The 24828-nt window shown below is 45.5% G+C and overlaps 1 protein-coding gene across 1 annotated transcript in view; it reads right to left on the reverse strand.

Moving 5' to 3' along the window:
- Positions 1-6777: 6777 nt before the first annotated feature.
- LOC126524340 (uncharacterized) overlaps positions 6778-24828 on the reverse strand; it is a 193988-nt gene continuing 175937 nt past the window's right edge. Inside the window, exon 3 of the mRNA XM_050172670.3 lies at positions 6778-9579. Within this exon, the coding sequence (XP_050028627.2) occupies positions 8873-9579 (707 nt within the window). The 3' untranslated portion in view covers positions 6778-8872. The remainder of the gene's footprint in view (positions 9580-24828) is intronic.

Consider the following 24828-nt stretch of genomic DNA (forward strand, 5'->3'; position numbering starts at 1 on the left):
ACCATAATAAGTTAAGGACTTTGGTGACGTGATACGAAACACATCATATTGACACTTGTATTCCAGTATGAGGGGGTGCAGTGCACCAAACTGCACAAACCGCATGGAAGGTGGCACAGCTTTTTACGCGGTGCCGTGCCGACGGACAGATGTGCGCCCGAGACCGGCATGGTTACTGCATATGGGCCGGAATTGGCCGGCTCCGAAAGGGACCAGGATATGCGAGATGCGTTCGCCTTGTTCACAGAGGTGAGGTTGGCTTGTTTACACTAAAGCAGCATTTATTTTGAGCAACATTCCTGTACACGATGAGATGTGTACGCCTAGCGTGAAAGATTGTTCACTAGCACGATTTTTGGCGTATGAGTAGTATGAAGAGATAAACCTGAGTAGTACGAAGACATAAAGAAATATGTGTTGTCATATTACAGTCTGCAACGTGTGAATAATTACTTTGCAAGTTTGGCATCTTGTGTCGTTAGTGCAATAAGAATAACTTGTTGCTCTTAACAGCTTGTTGCCTTTCCACTGGCTTTGAATTGTGCCCCCCAAGGTTCCAAGAACCAGCACGCTTCCCCTGCTGCCACCAGCCATTGCTCATCCATTCTCTTGTACGAATTAAATTTTGTCTAGGAGCTCGCGCATCTTGAATCTTTTTCACTTGCGGATTTGCTGCTACGAAGCAGGTCTTTAGTATGCGGTATGAGTGAAACGTAAAAATAGGATTTACATGCGCACATAAAATGTGCGCATGTGAACACTTGAGATGCGTTTAACTCTACGTGTCTGCACCGCATACATCGAAAACGTGCAGCTGCGGTGAACGATAGTTAGTGATGAATGACGATCACGGTTAACGGTCAGTGACATAATTGCAGGCACGATGGTTCTCTTGGCGACGATCATTATTCGTCATGTTTCGGCAGCCAAAATGGGCCAACCAATAATTGTCTACCATAGGTGGGTGAAGTTTTCTTTAAACACTCTTTGAAACATTTCTTGCCTTCCGGCATCGGCGTTAAAACTTCATAAGCATGCTGAAAAATATTGCACCGCTTTTTGTTGCAAGGTAATGCGCGTTTTCACGGGAGGATTGTGCTACCGTTCTATACGTGCGTTCGTGGGTGTGTTTGTATATGTGCGTGTATATATGTACATATAAACTAAAGATGTCGGGTGGTTGGCACCCTACCGCCCTTCAGCTAGGTCAATGGTTAGAGCATAGCCTGCATTAAAGAGTGTAATCTTGTTCAGCGCTTGCGAGCAATTGCCGCATGTAGCTCGCGAACAGCACAAAAAAAGAAACGCAAATAAAACGCAGCGCGGCATTTGCTTCCAGCGCGCGTAGAGGAAGGTAGCGTGGAACCAGCGCACCGTTCCACTCTCTTCCTCGAACTGGTATATGCGTATTCCGTTTTCTTCCAGTGGCAGCTTGGAAAGGTAGAGGTTTAATCGCAAATTAAAGCGATTACAACGTGTTTTGTCTGAGATTCCTGGACTCAAAGCTAACGGGCTACCACTCTGCTGCATTCGACTACAAGGTAACTCCCGGAAGCAAGCGTGAAGTGCAACTTCAGCCGCGGCGACTTCGTGGACACCGCCGCTGCCATAGCAGAGAAGCGTCGGCTTTGTGTTGCCAGCATAAACAGAAATGTCTTGATGTCACCGCGTGTATATGTTCGGAAGGTTTCGTTCACCGTGAGGGCACGGCGACGAACTCGGCACCCATAACCTTACTTGGATAAGAAAGAAATGAGCGTATTCGGTCCATTATTGCGAATGGACTATTTCTTCGTGCCAGCACATCAAACTTGTATGTTCAAACATGTTGGTCGCCAAGCATGATTACCATGCTTGGCGACCAACGTTCTAGCGGAAGTTGGCCTAGCACGTATTATGCAAACAGTGCGTGCCGGCTAAGAAACGAAGGTGTCTTCTTTTTCATTCTGTAAACGAAGCCATGCCCACCGTGTGCCGGCCGGCCCTGTTCACAAGGACTCTCCGGTGCTTCCGAATCTCCCGGCAATCAGTCGACGCCACTCATCGCGCGCTGTATTACTGCTGAAAATAAAATTGCTGTTGCAAAGCGTAGTTCGCTTTCCAGCTCTGTCAAGTAGTTGAGGTGCCCTTGCACGTACAGGCACCATTCGAGCCCTAGGGGTGCGCATATTCTTTCGACGCGTTGCCTGCGTCTGATTGATAGTGTTTCTACTGTGCTTTATTTTGTACAGTGTGCTGCTCGGGTATCAGGTAAAGAATGTTTAGAAAATTGTACCACCAGTATTTTAGGACCACGAAAGTTAACAAAGCGTGTTTCCTCGGAGCTTCGCAGTCACCTGAATTGGGATTGTACGCTGGTGCGGCACATCGCATGACACATGGAGACACCTCTGATTCTTGTCGCCTGAGTGATACGCTAACAAAGTTCAAGGCCAGACATACAATAATAACACGTTACATGTATACGTTACGTATCGACAATGGTCAGACTTGACTCACCTCCTATTCCTATCGTGGGTGGAGCTGTATCGAAGCTAAAGCTTAGTGACGACACGCTACGTTTCCCAATCCGAACGACTTGTTGACACTTCTCGGGGAAGCACGAAAACTTTTCGCCAACAGGAGGTTCGCCGTGTATCCTCCGGGCATCCTCGCAGGCATCCTCCAGCGCGGTCGCACGTACCAGCATGGCGCCGGATGATAGATGGCACTGTGATCGCAAAATGATGGCGCCTTCGATAAAACAGTGCTGGGCTTTGGCTGTCATAGCGGCGTCGTGCCGAGTGAGCACGTGCGTCATCGCTACGTCGTACTGTAAAGAGGCCTTTAGATTAAAGACGCGAGCGCGCGAATGGATAAATGCATGGGTATATGCTATCAGCGTCCCCTTTGAAGCAGGGCGGTGGGTAGCGCCACCAAGCTCTTGTTCTTATTTTGCCTAATGTCCTACCTATCTTAAAAAAAAGAAGCCAAGCAATTCCCAGCATTTGACTTTCTGGACAACTATTGGCGTCCTTGTTTTTGTACTACGTCGTTGTGGATGGCATCCCGACTTTCTCCCACGAAATATCCAATCACCGCTTACCAATCTCTCTTCCTGACATGTTTACTTTCTCCCTGTTATCCTTCAATCTAAAGGCTTCAAGGAGGCTAGAGGAGGCTAAAGCGACAGTTGGGCAGATATCTCAAGATTCTAAGAAAATATGTTCTATAGTTGCCCTAGCTTTAATGCAGCAATCATATGCTTGTTTGGCGTCTCTCGCTTTCGAACTACGCCGTCTGAGGCATCCTTATCGTGCTTCGAAAAGGAAAGAGCTTCCCTTGTAATTATCATAAATTGTTTCTTTCCTGATTTCGTCTTTTTTCTTTTGAGGTAGTTACTCATAGCACGTTCCTTTTCCATTGCCGCCACCCATAAGAATGTCTCGGCCTCTCTGACATTGTGTTTGACGTTCTTTGTTGACATGTTGCTTGATATACCGGTCGCATACTTGCTGGTAAGTTTCCTAGTTCATGTATTCCACTGCGGGTGAATGTATTTACTGTACAAATGCCTGAACTCTCTCTCAAATCGTTTAGTTTCTTCCATATTTCTCAGTTGTTCTTCAAGATTAATTTTACTCTGAGCTTCCCTGACTTGAAATTTTGTCCAGCGCATATCACCCTGCACCACTTCATTTAGGCGCGCTATGCGAGGCATCCCACAGACCTTTGGGTGCCGTGGAGTCGGTCCAGCGACCGCGCTACACGTGGCGCCAGATGCGGCTGCTTGACGAAATACTTGCACATGCGCGTTGAGAGCCAAAGGCGATGCCTATGGACCGTGGTCTACTACGTACCGGCGCGCGCGAAACCTCCGTCATGCTTGACGTTGTAAATTTGCTTAAATCACTGTGCAGCGTGCCGAAAGAGAGTCTTTCTTATCAACGTGCGTAAAGCACTGTGTGTTATAGCCCATTGCAGAACAAACTCCTCAAAAGATAAAAGAAGTCTTCGTAGAGCGCCTGCTTTTCCACGTGTTGTGCGTTTATGAGGAACTTCTCGGCATCTTGCGTGGCCCATCACTAGAACAGCTCAACGGAGAAGCAGCAGATGACCCTGGCGCTCCGAGTGTTACTGGCCCGCCCTTCGCTCATCATACGCAGCACGAACCAACTGCTTCTCCTGATCGAAAATTCCAGGAAATGGCGGAGCACCAACAATAGAACACTTTGCCTTAGGATTGAACAAAAAATTACGTGCGAACCTGTTATTATGTGTTGCTGAAGCACGAAAGGTGCCCAATGAGACCTGCGAAATTTTGTTCGAAGAAGTTGAGGCTATACTTAGATGGACCATGCAACAGTTTGCAGAACGAGTAAGGTGTGCGCTGAATTCATCTTTTTCTGCTGTGCCTTAACCTCTTACTAATTTGTTGAACCGAAACTTCCTTGAAGGCCTTGTTGATTATATTCGCTCGTAGTACCAAGGAGTTGAGAGTGCTGAATCCGAGTTCCCTTTCACCGAGGCCAAGAAGTGAATATATATTCAGAGTGACCGAGCTTCTTTCTACTACGTTCATGTAGGCAGTGCTTTGAGCAATTTTAGCCAGAGCAAGGGTATCGCTGAACACATAACGAAACCCGAGGCTGCCGAAGCAACAGTATTACAAAGCTTTCGTGAAGGCAGGATCTATAAGAACCATGTGACTGACATGTTTACGAACTGTAAAGAGAAGCTGCTTCACCTGTTATTGTATACAGATGAACTTGAAATTACTAACCCAATTAGAGCAGCCAGAGGTTTGCAGAGTGCCGGTGCTTGCGTCGGTGTGCGGGGCCAAAAAGCGCGCGTGTGCGCGTGATTGCTGCGTGGGTCCCGCAAGATTGGTTGGAGCAACGGTGTCGACAAGCTGAGCGGTGCGGGACAGCAGGAGAAGCTCTCGCCGGGCACTGCGGATCGAGCGGCGGGCCACGTCCCGGCGTCCCCGGTCCTGCCTTTGCTGAACCGGGCTTCACCCCGGCTTATACCGCTGTCCTCGGAGGCTGCCTGGCAGATCCTGCCGTGGCCTGTCTTCGCCCTGGCTCCTGACGCTTCCGAGAGAGGCTATGTTGCGGCGTTCATCGCCATGCGGTCCTGTTGAGGCCGAGCTGTGCCCCAGCTTCTGTGTTGCCGAGATAGGCCGCACTACGTCGTTCATCGCCATTGCTCACCCCCGTGGCCACGCTGCGCCCCGGCTCCCATACCTGTCATAGCGATTTAAAAAATCCACTACCTAGTACTTTACCACCCCATGATATCTCTTTTTGGGACACTGAAGTAGTTGTGGCGCATGAGGTTTGAGGCAAACAATATTTTATGAGCCTTGCAATGCGTGTCAAGAATATCAGGAATATCTGTAAGACCCTTGCAGAAAGGCACAAGCTGCTTCAAAATTTTGAGTTCAATGAATTAGCTTTGGACAGTGTGCTGTCCACGAGCAGCGTAATACCTGTGGAGAGGGCTGAGCTTCACACATGCATTTAAGAGGCGCAGTCAATTAGCATTATGTGGCAAGCAAAATCATTGACACTACGCCAGGTAACTACAAAGTAGAGGATGCGTAATGCGCAAAGGGAATGACCCAGAGTTTTGCCAGATTATTGGCATCTTCATTGCGAGTAGTGAAGTTGCTTTTTTAGCAGAAAGACTTGAGGTGCTAGAATTCAGAAGGCACCGATATTTCTTTCGGATCGCAAAGTGCACTGTCAGCTGCAAAACCTGGAGACGAAGGACTTCCAATGTGCCTTGACCTCTGTCTTGGAGGAGAAGTTGGCGCAATATTTGAAGTTGTGTTGTTTGACTAATATTGTTATTGACACTGTTACTGAGTTCTCCTTGGGGTTATACGTTTTTTCATGTATCTGGTAATTCATATTTTCATTGCCTTGTCTACAACCCTGTAGTTCAGTGTAGTTTAAAAGTGCCTGCATATGTGTTCAACTCGCATTAGCACTATTGCCATTATGTAAATAACTAATGCCAGCAGTTCTTGTTGTTAAAGTAAGTCAATAAATGTGCCATTATAAAATACTTATTATCGTCATGCACTTAAATCAATCAAATTCGCGTACTATAGTTTTTCTGTGGGTATAGAAATACCGAATTCACGTTGTATACATGATGTGCTTCTAGATCGTATCAGGGATACCACGACGGTATAATATAGAACCTTTCTATGCATAAAATTACTTTCTTGATTTGTGTTGATGGTTCCTTAGTTATTTGTAACCTACCATATTTTAACAGTCTTTTATCATGTTTGCCACACTGCCCTTGTATTCACCGTTCGGAATAATTTTTAGTGATATTGTATAATGACTATCTCCTATTGGTTCAATAATAAAACGTGTGTAGAACTGTGTAGTAACTGTATTACGGTAATATGCGAATTGTTAAATTAAGAAACTTTTATTTGAGAATGTGTTTACACACAAACTAAAAAAAAATTCCAAAAGCAATTGTCGAGATTGTCTGCTCTTGAAGTTTAAGCTTACGCTCGCCAAGACTTCTGCAGTCGCACAGGAGTCGCGATCTTCCACGACGACACTTTGCGTGCCATTGAGAGTCAAACGACCCATGCAGAAATGTTGACTCCAATTTTGTGACTCTACTCGCGCAAAAATAGATCTTCGGAAGAGAAAAGAGAGTGAAGTTGCCGTGACTCACTTTCTGCTCTTTTTTTTTCTTAGAGTGAAATAGTGAACGACCATGTACATGTCAGCCATCCTATTAAGTTTCAGTGACAAACAAATGTCATTGGGTACCACAAGAGGCAGTTTGGTACATTTATTGGTTTTCCGTTACATGCTTCACGCCATTCTTCTTTTATGGGGAGCCATTCTTTGGACAGTGCAACGTTGCGTTTCAACATTCTGCAAGGCTATACCATGCAACATTGCCATGTGTGCGCTCACTGCTTGCTTACATTCTTGGAGAGCGCGGAATAATGCAGTCGAACAAGCACAGAACAGATGAAGCACGAGCTCGGAAATACTGATTGCAGCATCTTCTGTGTACAGGCGCAGTGAACACGATATCCTGTTTTGTTATCGTTCAGGCTACATGTACAGCCGTGCCGAACTTGATGTGTGCGGCAGATGAAGACGTTCTTTGAACTTCGGTCAACCGATACTGTACTTACCTTCTCAGTTGAAAGATTTTCGCGAATTTGTTCTTCGGCATGCTTTCTTTTTGTTTTTTTGCTTTTTTTGCATGGCGTAATTTTGGGTGCGTGTCATGTGACGCCATGTCGCATAAGACATGTGCCTTTGTTCGATAACTGCGTTTGCCTGCCCTTCATGGTGTCAGACAAGGGCGTGTGCGCTTGTTTCCCAACCGAGAAGGGCTCATCAAGTCCCTTTGTTATGGCCGGAAAGTTTATTTGTTTGTCAAGAATGTCTGCGACATACGCTCGTGTAAGTGAATCGGCACCTCAAATCAATCGTCACGGTGTTAGCGTAGCGCAACCGCTTGCGTTGTTATTCCGAATTCTGTGGTAGTGGTGTCAGCAACAATTCTCTCGATAAATAAGAGTTTTGAGGGAAAACTTCTAGTGAAAGCGTGTGTAAGAGTTTCCAATGTGCACTGAATGCTTGCAATTCGAACAACTTTTGAACTGGTCTTGAATGAAAAGTGAGCACATGCGAAACTATGAGGGTTGGATTCCGGAAAAAGAAAGAAAGGCAGAAAAATAAAGGCAGGCCTTTGGAAAAATGAAAAGCTAGGCAAATGGGGCTTCCGTTGCACAAAAAAAGGAATGTATGGAAATAAACGGGAAAGAGCGAAGACGGTTCGCATGTGCCTTTGTTGTGTACGTCTTTCGAGCGCATATTGTCTTTACCAATATCAAAAACTAGCATAATGACTACCATGAGTAATGATTACCAACACCTCACGCGAGACATATCATGACTATAGAAAAGGTAAGACGCTACCGTGGTTGAACTATCACCAAAGAAAATAGTGCTTATATGTTTACATTTGGTCGGTACTGTCGTTCACAATTTGGGAAACGTACACGCATGCAGTGGTTCTGAAGCTGAGCTCTTGAACATGTTTTAATATTTGAGGAAATAATTGACTCTTGAGAAAGAAGAATACAGCACTAATGCTTGTTGTAAAACAATCAAACATTACGAAAAAGAAAAGAAGTTTTCAATGATGATTCTGGCTTTGCAAGGGGTCTGCAAATAGTAATTTTGAAACAGAATCAAATGCAAATCGAATAGGCAGGCTAATCAATTATCGACAAATTGCATGCCCTAAGTGGCATAAAATATTTCGCTATGCGTTCGATTCATGTAGTTAAAGGATGAAAATGAGAAAGATGATCCCAGCCTCGCTGCTTTAGTTTTTTCTTTGTTCTGGTGCTTGAAAGTCACTTCTGATTATTCAAAAACTATGCAATACATATTCTGTGTTGCAAATATCAACTGTTCGATTCGAGCACTACATTAAATTGAAATGTATTCCATTCGTTATGGAAATACTTCAATAGTTGCGTACGTCTAGCCCTTACTTGCCATTAAAAGCTGTGTCAAAGCAACGTTATGCCAAGGGAACGCAACAGCTGTACAACGCACTCGCTACGTCACTGTTCTTGCACTCAAACTCGGCACTGAACACAGTACTTAGGTCACTGAGCAGTCAAGGACCATACTTTCATACGCTCCAGAGCGCTTCTGTAAAGGACTCAAAAATATTGATGCCCCATTTAATGTAGAGCCACACTCTCAGTCCTGAAGAGTACTCTGAGCCTGCATGTTCACCGTTAGCTATGGCAGATGAAGTCAATACACGGAACAATGTTCTTTCTTTTTTCTCACCATATTCATGGACACAAACAGTAGTCCTAACTATCATCTTGTGAAGTGCGACATTCAGTGTGGCTCTCATTATCTGATTCTCCTTCTCTCCGTTTCTCTTTCCGGTGCTGTGTCACCAGAGAGGAATGCGACGCCATCCGCGTGGGGCAACCGTTGCCCACCACTAAGGCAGTGGTGGCTTCGGAAACAGAACAGCCGCGCACACTTCTGGATTTCATTGAGTCCTCGCCGCACTGAAGCGGCGGCTCCGTCGTCGATGCCGCAGGAGCAGCAGGTGCCTTGTTGAGCGACCCCGCCAGGAGCATCGTCGAGTGGTCGACTGCACGCGACGCGGCGCTGCTGTTGAACTGCCGCGATCCCCTCGAAGGCCTCTGATGCCGCAGGTGAAAGACGCCGTAGATGAGCGGGTTTATCATGGCTGTCGAGCTTCCAAAAAAAAAGATGCCAGCCTGCAGTTCCTCCGTCAGCTGGTCGTCAGGCTCGAGGAAGATGAAGATGATCATCATGCTGTAGTAGGGCGTCCAACAGATGATGAAGGCGGCCACGATGACCACGGTGATCATGAGGGACTTCATCTTGGCCCGGTGCAGGAGACGCCGCCGGGCTTCCTCCATTGACGACGGGGGCCGAGCCTCCGAACATGAGGACTGCTCGCCGGCACGCCTACGTCCATATTTTCGGGAACCCCGTTCCTTGCTGGATTTTCTGGCAGGAACAAAGGCGCTCCGCTGCACTGCAAGAAGAAAAAAAAAGAAAAATTATGGCAGAACTTATCTCAAGATGAATGTTGGTGGTAATGCGAACAACAATCGAACAATGTAGCGGAGCACTATATCCCTGAATTCACGTTCATTTAACACGCCTAACGGTGATTCTGAGACTTTTTTGTCACACCGGCTATGTGCCACCTACGCTGATGTCGTACCACTTTTTTATGGCACTCGCTTGCGAAGGTTGCCCAAGAGCATGGATGTACGACGACGACTGTATGATGCCGGCGTAGTGACGATGAAATGACTAAGATGGAATTATATTGATTGAATGACGCAGGCGTATAACGACGTCATCATGACGAAAATTAGATGTCGATTAGTAAATTATGACACTGCTACAAAAACGACAAACTGACGACGACATGAGGGCAATGAAACAATGACTGTATGACAAAGATGACATGACGGTGACGGCAACCGGATGAGTAAGCGGGAATTGCGACAATGGCACGGCCAAGACAGCATGACGACGGCGGTATTACAACAGAAGCACGGAAGCGTCTGTGTGACGGCGACGCAACTATGATGATGGAATCAGAACGGTAGCATGATACTTTTTCATGGCTATGGCATCATTCAAAAGAAAGTTGTACAAATAATGCATTCTGCCGGTACTAACATAAGGGGCACAAACTTCAAGAGGCAAAGAAGCTCGAGAACAAGTTAAAGGACCGCGAAAACAGCGATCAAACGAATAATGTTAGGCGTAACGTTAAGAGAAAGGAAGAGAGCAGTGTGGATCAGAGAGCAAACAGGGATAGCTGACGTTCTAATTGACATTACGAGAAAGAAATACGTAGTTCCACCGGAAAGGCGAAGCACTGATTGCGATAGCAAATTAGTAGATAACTGTACGAAGTAAGGATCGTAGATTTACCGGCTGTATAAAGCTTTAAACATTCGCTTACTACCTAAATTAACAATGATAGAATATGTAAGTGTGGCTCAACGAGGACGTAGAAAGAAACAGACACACGGAGACAGCGCTGTCTTTGCGTGTCTGCTTCTTTCTACGTCCTTGTTCAGTCGCATTTACACATTCTATTGTGGATTCTAAGCAACTACACCGTCAACGTGTTTTAACCAAATTAACCAGCACGTGTCACGCGGGTATAGGTAAACATGAACACACATCGCTCGATGACAGCGGAAACTGTCTGTGAAAACTTTAGGGTTAGGAATCGCGGCAGCAGCTGCGAGCCAATTGACTTCCGCGCATCTGTCGCTTCAACGCGTACGAAACGTCGAAAGCACAGCGCATACGAAGCAACCGGCACGACGCGCACTTTGCAAATATTGCAGATCACTTTGAAGATAAGGCCCGCGCGGGTGCGCAATTTAGCCACGTCGCAGACTGCTTTCAAGATACGCGAGTGCCGGCAACGCGTCCCTACGGCGTTTGCCAAAGATGTCTACTACGGCGTCCGCGATTCGCGTGGCCAACGCCACAGTAGACGCCGCGGTAGTGGCCACTCTATATGAAGCAGCGGGCGAAGAGGACATTGAGACACCGAAACAACCGCCGGAGAAGAAAGCCCTTCCTCCCTCTCCTCACCTCTTGCCTCGAGCGCCACAAGAGAGGGCACGCATCCGGGCCGCGTTCGTCGCTCGCGCACGCGACATGGAACCGCGTTCGCCGGCTCACCTTCACAAGTTTCACTCATACGGAGCTTCACGGCGACGGCGACGGCAGAAAAGCGCCTGGAGTGTCCATATAATTGCTACCGCAATGAAAATGGAGCTGGGCAGGCAATGTAATGGGTAGGACATATAACCATTGGACCATTAGAATTACATGATGGGTGCCAAGGGAGGCGCAGTCGGGGAAGGTAGAAAACAAGGTGGGGTGATAAAATTAGGAACTTCGCAGGCGCAAGTAGGAATTAATTGCCGCAGCATAGGGGTAATTTGAGATCGCAGGGTGAAGCATTCGTCCTGAAGTGGACATATAATAGGCTGCTGCTGATGATGATAGCATAGTTAGGATAGAATTACGAGCAAGGATTAACTTCGTACGATCCACGAATGTGGTTTTGCATAGACGGCCTGGCGGCAATTGGATGACGATATTGAAGTGATGACGGTGAAGTGATGGTGAAACGACAGCGTGACGACGATGGCATGACCACAAAGGTATGATGACGACGGACGGCATGGCGAGAGTCGGATGTCGGAGTCACAGTGATGACGAAGGAACAACCGTGACGGCATCCCGTTGAGGTATGAAAATGAATGCATGATCACGACTATCTGAGGACGATGCAGTGATGACGGTGGCATGATGACGAAAGCGTGAAGACAATGGGATGACTACCCGTGCACGGCTGCGTCACTAAACCTACATGAATATGCCGGCGCGACGACACCGAAATGACAAGCCGGATGACGAAGCTGGAGTGACAATTATGGCACGGCCACGACAGCATTACAATGATGGTCTGAGAGTGAAGACATGATAACCAGTGTCTGATTCTGATGGCATGACAAAGGCGGCGTAAAGATGAGTGAATGACGAAAGTATTGCTGCAATACAACGAGAAATAAACATTGACATTGATGGAACAATGGCCCCGGTATGTGGACGACATTATGACGGCAATGAGATGAAGATACTTAGTTGATTACAATGGCAAAACGACAGTGTGGCGGCAGTGTCATGACGACGACTGTAAGAAGATGGCATAATGACGGAAAGCTCGAATGACGGTGATGCAAAGACGACCATGATTTCACGGCTCCAAACACGTACCTAGTGTCCCAAGCTACTAGGCCTCTTCCACCACTGAATCTGTGTAGAAGGCGTGACGACGACCGCATGACGAGAGCCTGATCCGAAAGCTAGAATGACGACGATTGACCGAACACGACGGCCTCCTTAGGGCGTTACGACAAAGAATGCGTGTCGACACAATGATGGCGATGACATGGCGAGTGTCCGATGAGAAAGCTTGAATAATGGCGATGCGACGACGGCGAGAGCATCACGACCACGAGCAGCCCATAACAAGTGATCCAAGCTATTACTCAACACGCCACTGGGTCGGAGTGGAAGGCGTGGCGACGACGCCATGACGAGAGTCAGATAAAAGATGTAGAACGATGACTACTGAACGAACATAATGGCATAACCATGGCGGTGATAGAAGGAATGCATGAAGAATGTGTAACGACGATAGCGTGATCACGATGACATGACGAGAGTCCGAAGACAAAACTAGAATAATGACGTTGCAAAGACCATGACCGCATCGTGACCGCTAGTCCATAGCTTGTTTTCTATGCAATCAGACAATTTGGGTCACTGGGTTCGAGTAGTAATCGCGGGGATGATGGCAAGACGAAAGTTAGCACGAAGCCAGAATGACAACAATACAACGTCCACACAGCACCACAATCTGGACCACATCAGTCGGCGTGAGATGATAGATAGATAGATAGATAGATAGATAGATAGATAGATAGATAGATAGATAGATAGATAGATAGATAGATAGATAGATAGATAGATAGATAGATAGATAGATAGATAGATAGATAGATAGATAGATAGATAGATAGATAGATAGATAGATAGATAGATAGATAGATAGATAGATAGATAGATAGATAGATAGATAGATAGATAGCCAGACAGGCAGGCAGGCTCAAGACGGCTGAAGTAGGCAAAGAATGCCTTTCGCGTTAAAAACACGTGTATGTAGTAATGTACGTATGATTGAAAAAAATTACAGAGCACTTGAGTCTCCTTAAGTCCATTGAACGCGAAAGCATTCTGACTCTTCCACACGATACTTTTGATTTGGCGATGTGCTCGAATTGGGCGAAATCACTTTCGAAGGTGGGTGACCCAAATTCGGGAGTGGGCCATGTCAATTTTGAGAATCGGCCAGGTCGGTTTTGAAAGATGGTGAACTCAGTTTTTTAATTGCGCAAAGTAAATTTTTTTAGTGACTGTTTCCCGTGGGATTTCACAGTGCGAGCCGCAGTAGACCCAGCGCTGGTAACGTGACGTCATCACTTAGTCAGGCGTTCTTTTTTTTTTTTGCCATCGGATGCTAACGCCGGATGCTCGACGGAATTTCCGATTCATGAGGCAAACACTCGTAGTAATAGTTGTTATTCAAGCTTACACACAAGCACCCCTTTACCAGCTCTCTAACACACACGCATGCTAACATATACTAACTATACTAACATATATGCTGCAAAACCTAAACTGGATTCAGCGTGCAACCTCATTGAGCCTTCCTAACAGAAACGTGGTTTAATTCATCGGTCAGTGAATCAGACATACTGTCTTCCTTTAACGGACCATGTCATTTTTCGTAAGGATATAAACAGCAGCTCGCGAGGTGGTGGGAGCTCATCACCAAAACTCAGCAATCACTTTTTACAGTGTACGCTCATAAACATGCCAACCACTTTGGAAATGATCTGGGTTCGTTGCAATGCTACCTATCTCAAAGTATAATGATGGATCTGCCCTTGGTCCACTGGCTTCTGATGGCACTTTCCTGCTACTCCCTTCATACTAATAACCGCTATCTCACCTCGCTTACCAGACGAAAGACTCAAGACAGCGTTTTCCAGATCAGTTGCGGCTAATTAGCACTCTGCTAATAAGATACTCGCCCACAACGAAAAGGTCATGTCCTCTGTGGTGCCTGAAAAAGCCTCCTGCGTAACTTCCTGTTCCAGGAATTGCGAGGAGAGGAAGCCCGTCCTCTGCGGCTCTCAAGCAGATCACATTAAGGCGTTTAAATACTTCCTACGCTAACTTAATTTATGTTTTAAGGCACAGTGTGCCGGAAAGTTTGACGGCCGCCACTGTTATCCCATTTTGATTGGTGGTCATTAAGTTTAAAATTTCACATTTCTTGACATGTAGAGGTCCCGAAGTAGCCGCTCTTTGCGTTGCTGTGACATATCTTGAAGAAGAACCACCTCGCAAATGGGCGATATTTTGTGACTCTAAAGCAGCCCTTCAAGGCATGCGAAGCATACTACGTGGAAATTACGACCAATTGGTGTCCCACATCAAAGAAATTTCCTTTCGGTTTCTGAACAAGGACATAATATAATCGTTCATTGGCTGCCGAGACATTCTAGTATCGTTGGAAAGCACCTACCCGATGCCCTTCCTAACGTGTGCAGGCCGGAGCACCGACACTTTTTATAACTTCATCGGGAGTAGACACTGCTACAGCGCTTTGCAATCTAGCGCGTACTATTGCGATGAGTCACTGTAATATTCCGCAGAACTCTAGCCATTGATTCTGTAGCCTCGCACCTTCATTCAAACTACAAACGCCAACGATGCTGTCCCGACGTGACGCGACACTGCTGCGTCGATTGTGTGTATAGGAGCATCCTTCACTAACTCATAAAACTATCCCATTGGAATGGCTGACTCCCCCATGGGCGCTAAGTGCGTATGGGAAGAGACCATCGATCAACTCCTGTACCACTGTTCCCGTTTCGATTAACAACCCCAGACTCTCCAGTGTACGTTGAATAGACGGGACGATTGGTCTTTTACGAAACCAAATGTATTGGAAGCCTGGCATCACAGCTAAGAAAGCCAATGCAACTGTTCTACACTACCTGAAGTCGACAGACATGAGTGGCTGAGTGGCCGCCTATAGAGGGTCCTACTACAGTTCTTTCACTTTGGGACCCTCGTCTGTATATTTGTCATGTAATTACATCTTTTTCTGGAACCAATAAATCTGAATCTGAAAAAAGAAACGATCACTTTGTCATTCTTAGCGCTTTTTTCCAACATACTAAAAAGCAAAAGCAATAGAAACAGACTTGCTCTTTAGAAACGAGGCGAATATGAAAGCATAAATAACGAATAAAGCCTATTTTTTCACCTTTTCCCTACGACTTTGCGTTTCACACAGTCACACTGTTTCCTCTTTAAAGGAAAAAAAAATGTCACCTGAATACGGCCTCATGTACCTAGTACACATTACACTAACTGAACGTGCGCGATTCTCCTGGTTTAATTATTCATAATTATTCAAATAACACATTGTATTTCATAGTTACTAAAGAACGGAGTGATAACTTTCCTGATTTCCAGCCTGTAAGTTACACCGCTTTGGAAAGTATGGCATTTGATCCCCCTTGATTCACAAAAGTTATCGATTCACTAACACTAAAGAATTAGCTATCGACAGTATTGGATGGTATCAACACGTAAATACCTAATGACACTAAGCACATTTCTAGTCTCTTTGTAGCGAAAATGTTTCAAAAGTCACTAGGCACCGCATCTGCATCACTTGAAACGATTGGTAAGGTCAGTCCAGTTTTCAAGCAAGGCATTAAATTCTTGCGGTAGTAGTAGCAGTAATTTATTCGGGCAAAACATATGCAAGGTTTGCCTGCTAGGTAAGGCAAAAGAGGGCGCAATCTTCCTGACTAAAGCGTTTACCTCACTGCAGGAGTAGAAGTAGCAGTTTACAAGGATCAATACTCATACAACACTACTAAAACAAAAGGAAGAACATATAACTATTCACAGCACATTTTTACAAACACACTTCAAAGTATCAACTCTTTTCAAAAGAGCAGGTAAATAAATTAATACATGATAAATTATTATTATTTAGCAAATGAAAAATCAGTTTTGTCTTCAGAGTTATCGTCCCATTTCTATTACTTACATCCGCTCAAAAATCTCTTTGCTTTTATTTTCAACCGCTTCCCTTTCTATGTATACGCATTACTTCTTCATCTTTCTGTCTCCCAGTCCCCTTTCTAGGGCAGGGTACCAAACTGGATATCTACGCTGCCACCCCACGTTCTTCTCCCGTTTGGCTCGCGTAGATCGTTTCCCCCTCCGAGACACCGAGTTCTTTGTTTCGTTTCGCTTGCTCAGGCGCACGTTTCGTTGCCGTGGCGAACGCTGCATTGCTCGACGCTCACCGCGTGATTGGGGGGTGCAAATTCCGATGCGGGGCGGCTCGTAAATGATCGCTGCGCCGTAGCGCTTTGTCTTACACCCCTTGGCGGGTCGATCGGAACGCTGTCGCGTTCCACTCTTGAAGGCGAAGCTTAAGCGTCCTCCATTTTTTTTTTGTGACTCTCGTCATGCTGCCGTCGTCATGCTTTATACTCCGACCCAGTGATCCAAGCTGTTTAATCACCTGGGTCACTGGGTATGTGTTCGTTGTCGTGATTTTGTCGCATTTATTGCATAGTCGTCTTTCTAGATTCGTCGTCCTACTCTCGTCATCCCTCGTCATCACGCAGTGGTCGTCACATAGTCGTCGTCATGCCGTCATCGTCACACTACCACTTTATCATTATCATCACTTCTGTAACGTCATCACATGGTCATCTTGCCAAGGTAGTCATATCACCTTCGTTGTTCTATCTACGTCAAACTTATTTAGCTATTCTCTCGTAGCCATACTGCCATCATTCAACCGTAAATATGCTGCCCTTGTCATGCCGTCGTCGTCAGACAGTCGAAATCATGAATCCCTTGACAGACCCTCGTCGTCATGCCGTCGTGGTCATCCAGTCGTCGTCACACCAGCTTTGTCATCCGGCTCCCGTGACGACGACGTCCACGTGTCAATGTCGCCATACAGGTTTCATGAAACAGCCACCGTCGCGCAATTGTCATCACACATACGTCGTCATCCGATTGTCCTCATGCCATTGTCACGCCATCGTCGTCACTGCGTCGTCGTCATACAGCCGTCATCATGCATTCGTTGTTATACCGCTGTCGTGATGCTGTCGGGACCATGAAATCGTCGTCATCGTAACTTCGTCATCCAACTCTAGTTATGCCATCGTCGTGAGCCATCGTCGTCACAGTTGCTCTCACGTCATTATCCTGTCATCGTTGTCACGCTGTCATTTTGCCACCATGATCGTCACTTCAGTATTCTAAACCCATTGTTGTCATTCCGTCGCCGTTATACCACCGTCGTCCATCCGTAGACGTAATTCCTTATGCTTCATTCTGTCATAATCGTGCTGTCGTCACTCATCGTGATTATGCCGCCCATGTCATGCCATCGTCCTCATTGCGTGGTCGTCACACAGATGCTATCATGTATCCTATGTTATACCGTCGTCGTGTCGCCGTGGTCGGGCAATCGTGGTCATTGCAGCTTCTTCATCCGGCTGTTGTCCTGCCGTTGTCGTCGCGTTATCGTAGTCATTAGTTGTCGACGTCTAAGTGTACTAATGTTGCCATCGTTACAACGTTGTGACACCATCGTCATAATTTCAAAATCCACATCTCATTGTCACGATGACATCGTCGTTTTACCACCTTTCTCGTGACACCGACATCATTACTTTTCAAGTATGTTATCGTCGCTGCGTCGGCTCCATGCAGTCGCCGTCATGCCGCGATGTTCGTGGGTCAGGTTGGCAAGTGAGTGCCATAGCAAAGCGAGACGATATCCGAATAATGACATATACACGAGGCAACGTCAGTCTCACCCGCCGTGGTTTCTTAGTGGCTGTGGTGTTGTGCTGCTAAGCACGAAGTCGTGGGATCGAATCCAGGCCACGGCGGCCGCATTTCGATGCGGGCGAAAGCACCGGTGTGCTTAGATTTTCTTAGTGTGCTTAGATTAGCACTTTGAAGAAGCACAAGTGGTCCAAATCTCCGGAGTCTCCCACTACGACGTGCCTGATAACCAGATCGTGGTTTCGGCACGTAAAACCCCATACTTCAATTTAACGTCAGTCTCAAAACTACAATTACACGTGGTAAATAAACGCCACTACTGGAGCACGGTTGCCACTATATTGCTCGAATGCTATTCGCATTAACATCGACAGCCATCGTTAGATGCGTCCTGCCGTATTTCTTTATCTGGCGTGCCCAAAGAACAGTTCTTGCACCATTTCTTTTCCTAATTTACATAAATGCCCGACCACTTAACGCTTCCTCTGACACGTTTTTGTGTACCAATGACTGTGTGGCCTACCACCCAAAAACAACTTGTACCGATGGTTGCACTCTCTAGAATGATTTTCTTAAGATACAAGAACGGTGTTGAATCAAGCTTATAACACTGAATGTATTTAAAACAGCGCTAATTTGTTTACACCACCAACGGAACCTCTCTTATCTAACATGCACCATGAACAATTGCAGTATAACTCCTGCAGATTTTCCTAAATACGTTGGTGTGCGCACTTTTCATAATCTTAATGGCACACTTCGTACAAACCATGTCACAAATTTTTCTATCCTTGTACTACACTTTGCTGCCTACGCGAGAACATTTCCCCTGCCATTCTAATTAAAATACAAGCACATAAAACCATTCTACGTCTCAAACGCGAGTTCGCCCCAGGTTTTCCGAATCTTTCCAATCAAACCATTTTAAAATACTGGAATAACTTCTGGACCAAGACGCTTGATTGAACATATCTACCTGTTCGTATCATTGAAGCATCACAGCAATAGAATGCAAGCTTTGTCTACGGTCCTTTGTTCGTGCTGCTCGCGGCCAGAATGACCTTGCTAGCCATGTTGCTCTCACCACCAATAACGCCAATTTCAAATCTGTTCTCAGATTCCGACGCTTCAGACATACCTGATGTTCTTCCACCATTCTTTATTTCCCACGTCCATGTAAAGATCAGGAACATTGAGTCATTATAGTATAATTAAATACCAAATTACTTTCTCGCATGCTAATTTGTTCGCTCATGACGGCGTAATTTATCTAAAAATAACTAGCTCTGCTGATCCTCAGAAAATTTAAAGATAGCTTGATAGTTCATTGTCAAGGAGTGATATATGGCTTAGGCAGTTGAACGTTAAAAATGTAAACGGGTCAGAGTTACACACCGTACCACCAATGACAGTCACGTATAATCGTAGTGCGATTACATTCGGATCTACAATTTCTTTTAAATATCTCGGCATGCTTATCTCCAACCACTTTTCCGATGCATGCACGTCGATTATGTCATCAGCAATGCCTATCGTAAACTAGGCGATTCTACTACGCACAATTGTTATTACAATTAAATTTATGCAATACGATTATTCGTCCAAATGCGTGTCGTTCTTCTGAGATCCAAGCCAATAAACGCTTATCATTCCCATGTAATCCATCCAAAAAGGTGCTACTAGCTTCATCTTATCAAATTATTTTCTACATGACGGCGTTTCATCAATGAAGAATACACTTGCTTTGCCAGATACTTCTTCGAGCCGTAAATGCTCCCGTTTTTTTTTATTTTATTCATTGCACACACACAATACGCAATACTCTTTGGACCCATAGCCTTGGCGACTAGCTTGGGGTCCAATAACAAAACAGACATCAGACGAAAAGTAGCTGCTCTCGCGTTTCCTGCCGAAAAACAAAATATTGTGATGGTAGCGGATTATTAAAACGTATTATTGCATTGACTGCCTGAGCAACCTTTACTTTATACGACTCACTCAACGGCAGAACACCAAACTGAAACAGAGGTTTACTTGGATGAGTATGTTTAGAAAAGCGAACTGTAGGTTTATGCTCACCCTACGTATTTATTGTTTCGCCTGGATCATAACTCCAAGGATTTTGTACGACCATGTGAAACTGACTTATACAGCGACTTTTTCACGCGAAGGACCAGCACGAATTGAAACTGCTTGCCTGCTTCTGTCACTGCTGTGACCCATACCAGAGGCTTTCAAAACAATGAAAGACTCTGCCCATAGAATGATTTCAGAACTGCAATTCACCAAACAGTTTGTTAGCTACGCTTTCTTTTTTCTTGTTAGATGTTGTCTGCTGCAAAAATACGTATCTATTTCCACTCAAATCCTGCAATGCCTTCAAGTCATGTAAGTATTTGGAATCAATAATAAATGAATAATTTTCCCTTAAAATGGAGCGAATTCCACAAGCCGCCACACGTTTAGCGTCCAGTGAATTTTCTTGACTCCGGTGTGCTGGCTCGCTCAAATTGGGCGACAGTATAAATCAAGCATAAAATGAAAGAAATCGGCAAAATTTAATGAATCCACTGCCTCTTAACTAGTTTACTGTGACAGCCTTTCCTACTCCGGTTACAACAAAATCACGAAGACGAAGACGAAGACGTAGACTGCCCAACCACAGCGGGAATCCTGAGCTCTCTATCGGCGATGTGGTAATCAGTGAAAACGACATCCTGAACTTCATTTACAAATGAGTGCATTGGTCCTGGGAATATTCCGAACAGCTTTCTGATACGACACCCTCTCTGGTGTTCACGTTACTTGGCGGTCATCTTTCACAAATCCTTTACTTCAGGCATCGTCCCCCATTCCTGGAACCCAGCCAAGGAGCTGCCTTTGCATAACTCTGGTGAAAAGCCACGTTTTTTTAAATATAGATCTATATCGCTTACCTCCAATTCCGTTAAGTTGCTGGAGCATATCATATACAAGCATACAACAGAATCCCCTTGGATCGAATAACCTTCCTCTAACAAACGACATAGATTTCGTCGTGGTTTAACCACAACACAACTGGTGGAATTTTCACATAACAGTACTAGCAATCTTGAAATTGGCATTCAAAGTGATCCGTTATTTGTAGATTTTTACAAAGCATGCGACACGGATGTACACAACAAGCTACTGAGTAAACTAAACGAGAATAAAGCGCGTTAACCGAGGGGCCCGATTGTTATTAGTTATGTCATAAGAAGCTAACAAACACTGACACCAAGGACAACATAGGAGAAATTGTGTGTAATAAATAAAGTAAAGGAACGATAAATTAATGGAAATGAAAGTGGATGAAAAAGCAACTTGCCGCAGGTGGGGAACGATCACACAACCTTCGCATTTCGCGTGCGATGCTCTACAAGTTGAGCTACCGCGGCGCCATTTCCCCATCCACTTTCTTGGGTATTTATGTTTCCTAGTAGAGTGCTGGGAATGTTAGCCAGCGCCATCGCTCACAGACCTTGGCGGCGGATACAGAACATCCTTTCTGCCGCAGATGTCCCGAGAACATGATCTTTTTGGGTGAAGGCAACCGGTCAATAGACCCACACATGCTACCTGAAGGCATCAATGTTGGCGGATTTGAAACCCTCGTTATGTAATAAACCAGACGAAAAGGGGTTAACTGAGGGGCCTGATTTTTATCGGGCCCCTCGGAAACTAATTCATCGTTTCTTTACTTCATTCATTACGCACAAGTAATTTTCCCAATGTTGTCCTTGGTGTCAGTGTTTGTTGGCTTCTTATAATGTAGGTATACTAAACGTAATTTCAAGTTTTCCTCCACTTATCAACCGGATATCTAGCTTTCTTAGCTCTCACGCTCAATTAGTTTCCTTTAATTCCACTTCGTCCTCAACTACAGCTGTAACATCAGGTGTTCTGCAGGGCTCTGTTCTTTGAACCTTGTTATTTTTAGTATTTATAAATGACGTTCCCAGCAATATTAAGTCATAAGTCCGTCTTTATGCCGGCGACTGCATCCTATATCGGGTAATTTATTCTCCTAGTGATCACACCCTACTCCAGGATTCCTTTACAGATTTTGCACTTGGCGTAGGATTGGTGTACATTGCGAATCAGCTTTCAAAAAACCGTAGTGGCGTCATTTACGAACAGCCATTTTCCTTCATAGCATCTGCACGCTTTCAACAACGCAGTAGTTAGCCCGGAACGGGTGTACAAATACCTAGAAATTATTCACGGCATATAGATCACATTACATCTACAGTTGTAAGAAAATTAGCTTCCTTAAGATAAACATTATCTAAATCGCCAAAATACACTAAATTACTGATGTATGAAACACTCATTCGCCCTATATTAGAGTAGGCTTCATGCGTCTGGAACCCATAGAAAGCGCGCGACATTAACCAAGTTGAATCGGTACAAAGGAAGGCTGTTCGTTTCATTTGTCACCGCTACGATCGTGATTTTTTGCCCTCGTCTGCTATGAATTCTTTGAATTTACCTATTCTATGCACAAGGCGGCATATCGATTTCGTGAAGCTATTACATTGAATTATACACTAATCTTGTCGACCATCGGCTTATGAGTACATGGCGTATGCCAGTGTTTCTACAACTAGACGTTGTCACACCCTCAACCTAAAGCCTTTCTTTGCGCGCACCAACATGTTCCAACACAGTTGTTTTGCGATAGTTGTCGACTGCTGGAACGACTTACCCGGTTCTTTTCGTGCATTTCCACTGTCAGATTTTGTAAAAGCACTAGTGTGATAGCTGTACATTTCGTTTCTTTTATTTATTATGTTCAACTACCTTTCTGTCTGTTTGTTGTATTTCTTGTACTCCATTCCTGCAATAGCCCAAAATAGGGCCTCAGTGTTTAGGAATAATTAAAATTAAAGAAGAACATGAGAATAGCGAACACCAAGGTTGTCATTATGTAATGTATGTACGCATTCCATCGCATGTAGAAGCACCTGAAACCGCTTATGCAACCGCAATGTTTACCTGCAAATGCTCGCGGCTAAAGCTATGCACGAAAGCGAGCTTTCTGTTTTGCCTTTTTATTTTTGTCATTCACCCGCACTGCCGCGGATGTGAACACCATCCGGATGGTGTCGCAAGGAATCGAGCGCATCGTTCCCACTAATGGCGAATTCGGCAACTCGCACCGCCGCAGGCGCTCCGATGCGCCGTTTCATCCAATCATCGTCGCTCGAGGGCAGCCTGGTGCACGCCGGTGCGATTTGCCGAATTCGCCATAAGACAGACCTCAAACGGCAGCGAGAAAAAGGGTTAGCGTTTGAGTTTCCGCGCAACAGAAATATGTTTTCTCAGATATTCAAATTACAATCCGACGCTATCGTGTGTGCAGGTAGTGTGTAAATCAAACTTAACGTATTGTCTGACGCATTTTACTTTGAGAAATTCAATTAGTTCAGTAACACCTGTGCGCCAGGCGGAAGGCCTGCGTGGTTCGAGTTTATTTTTCTCATTCGCACAGCGACGCCGACACTGCGCACCTACCCCAGATTTTCTCCAACATTTGACGCTTTCGCGTTAAAATTCATCTCGCAGGTAAAGGAAAATGGCAGTAAAGCTTACGGTAAGAAACGTGGAGAAAGTCCAAAGTGGTAACTGGCGTGATAGAAATGATGGACATGAACACACTGGAGCGTGTCATCTATCTGTGTTTCCCTCCTTTCATGCCGGCGCCATGATTGCCCAACCCTATTAAACACCCTCTACACCCAGGCTCATTCCGATGCCCGGTGATCGGTTGTCTGATGACGGAAACTGATAAGACGAAGATGGGACGATGTTTCTCGCGCACATGTTAGCACGGTGAAGCGCGGTGTAAGTTTAAGTGCATCAAAAATCGAAGCCATCGGCTCATACAACAGCGCACTAAGGAAGTGGAGGCATTTCGCGCGCGCACACACGCACAGCAGCGCTGCCAGCTTAGCCATCTGAAACATGGCCTTCGAGATTTGCGTCTACTCGAAGAGAGCCACCTCTGAAGCGTGGGTTAGGGCACCACGTATAGCCCAAACAAAGCGAATTCGCAGATTTTCAATAGCCCAAATATAGCCACATTGCCAAATCACCCGAGTCGACGCCAAACATTTTTTTCTGTAGCACAATTTGGCTATATATAGCCAAACCTGACAACACTGCCCTCAAAGCAGGCGACCGATGGAGATAGCAGCGCCCCGGTTTGGCCACGCAGCCACTGCTGCGTCCGGAGCCGTGGCACGCGTATTTTTGATCACTATTGTATACGTAGACGTGGTCGATGACGCTGCCTCCTCGCGATGCGAACCATTACCAACGATGACAAACCGTACTCCGACGGCGGCTGTATATGGAGCGGCCGCTCGAGCCCTATCTTAAAAGCGATATACGATGTAGACAAAGTTCGCCGAGGGCTGATAGCTTCTTGTGCACTGTGTTCTCACCGCTTCGTTCGCGTTGAAGCGAGAGACCACACGCAGATGTATTCGCTGACTGCGGTGGGCCCTATCTTGAAAGCGATCGTCTTACGTGACAAACGGACGGGTTTCTTCATTGGGTAAGTATCGAAATCCTTACGCATATAGATATAGTGCTGCATACAACCAACGAGCGGCCCATTCTAAAATAGGATGCTATCATATGCGATCCTTAATCTAAAGTATTATTTGACAAGTAAGAAGCGGCTCAAGGCCATGCTGCTTGTTTTGCAATAACATTAGTCTTACCGTCCTCAGGAAAC

This window comes from Dermacentor andersoni, chromosome 3, assembly GCF_023375885.2.
Source record: "Dermacentor andersoni chromosome 3, qqDerAnde1_hic_scaffold, whole genome shotgun sequence".
Lineage (NCBI taxonomy): Eukaryota > Metazoa > Arthropoda > Arachnida > Ixodida > Ixodidae > Dermacentor > Dermacentor andersoni.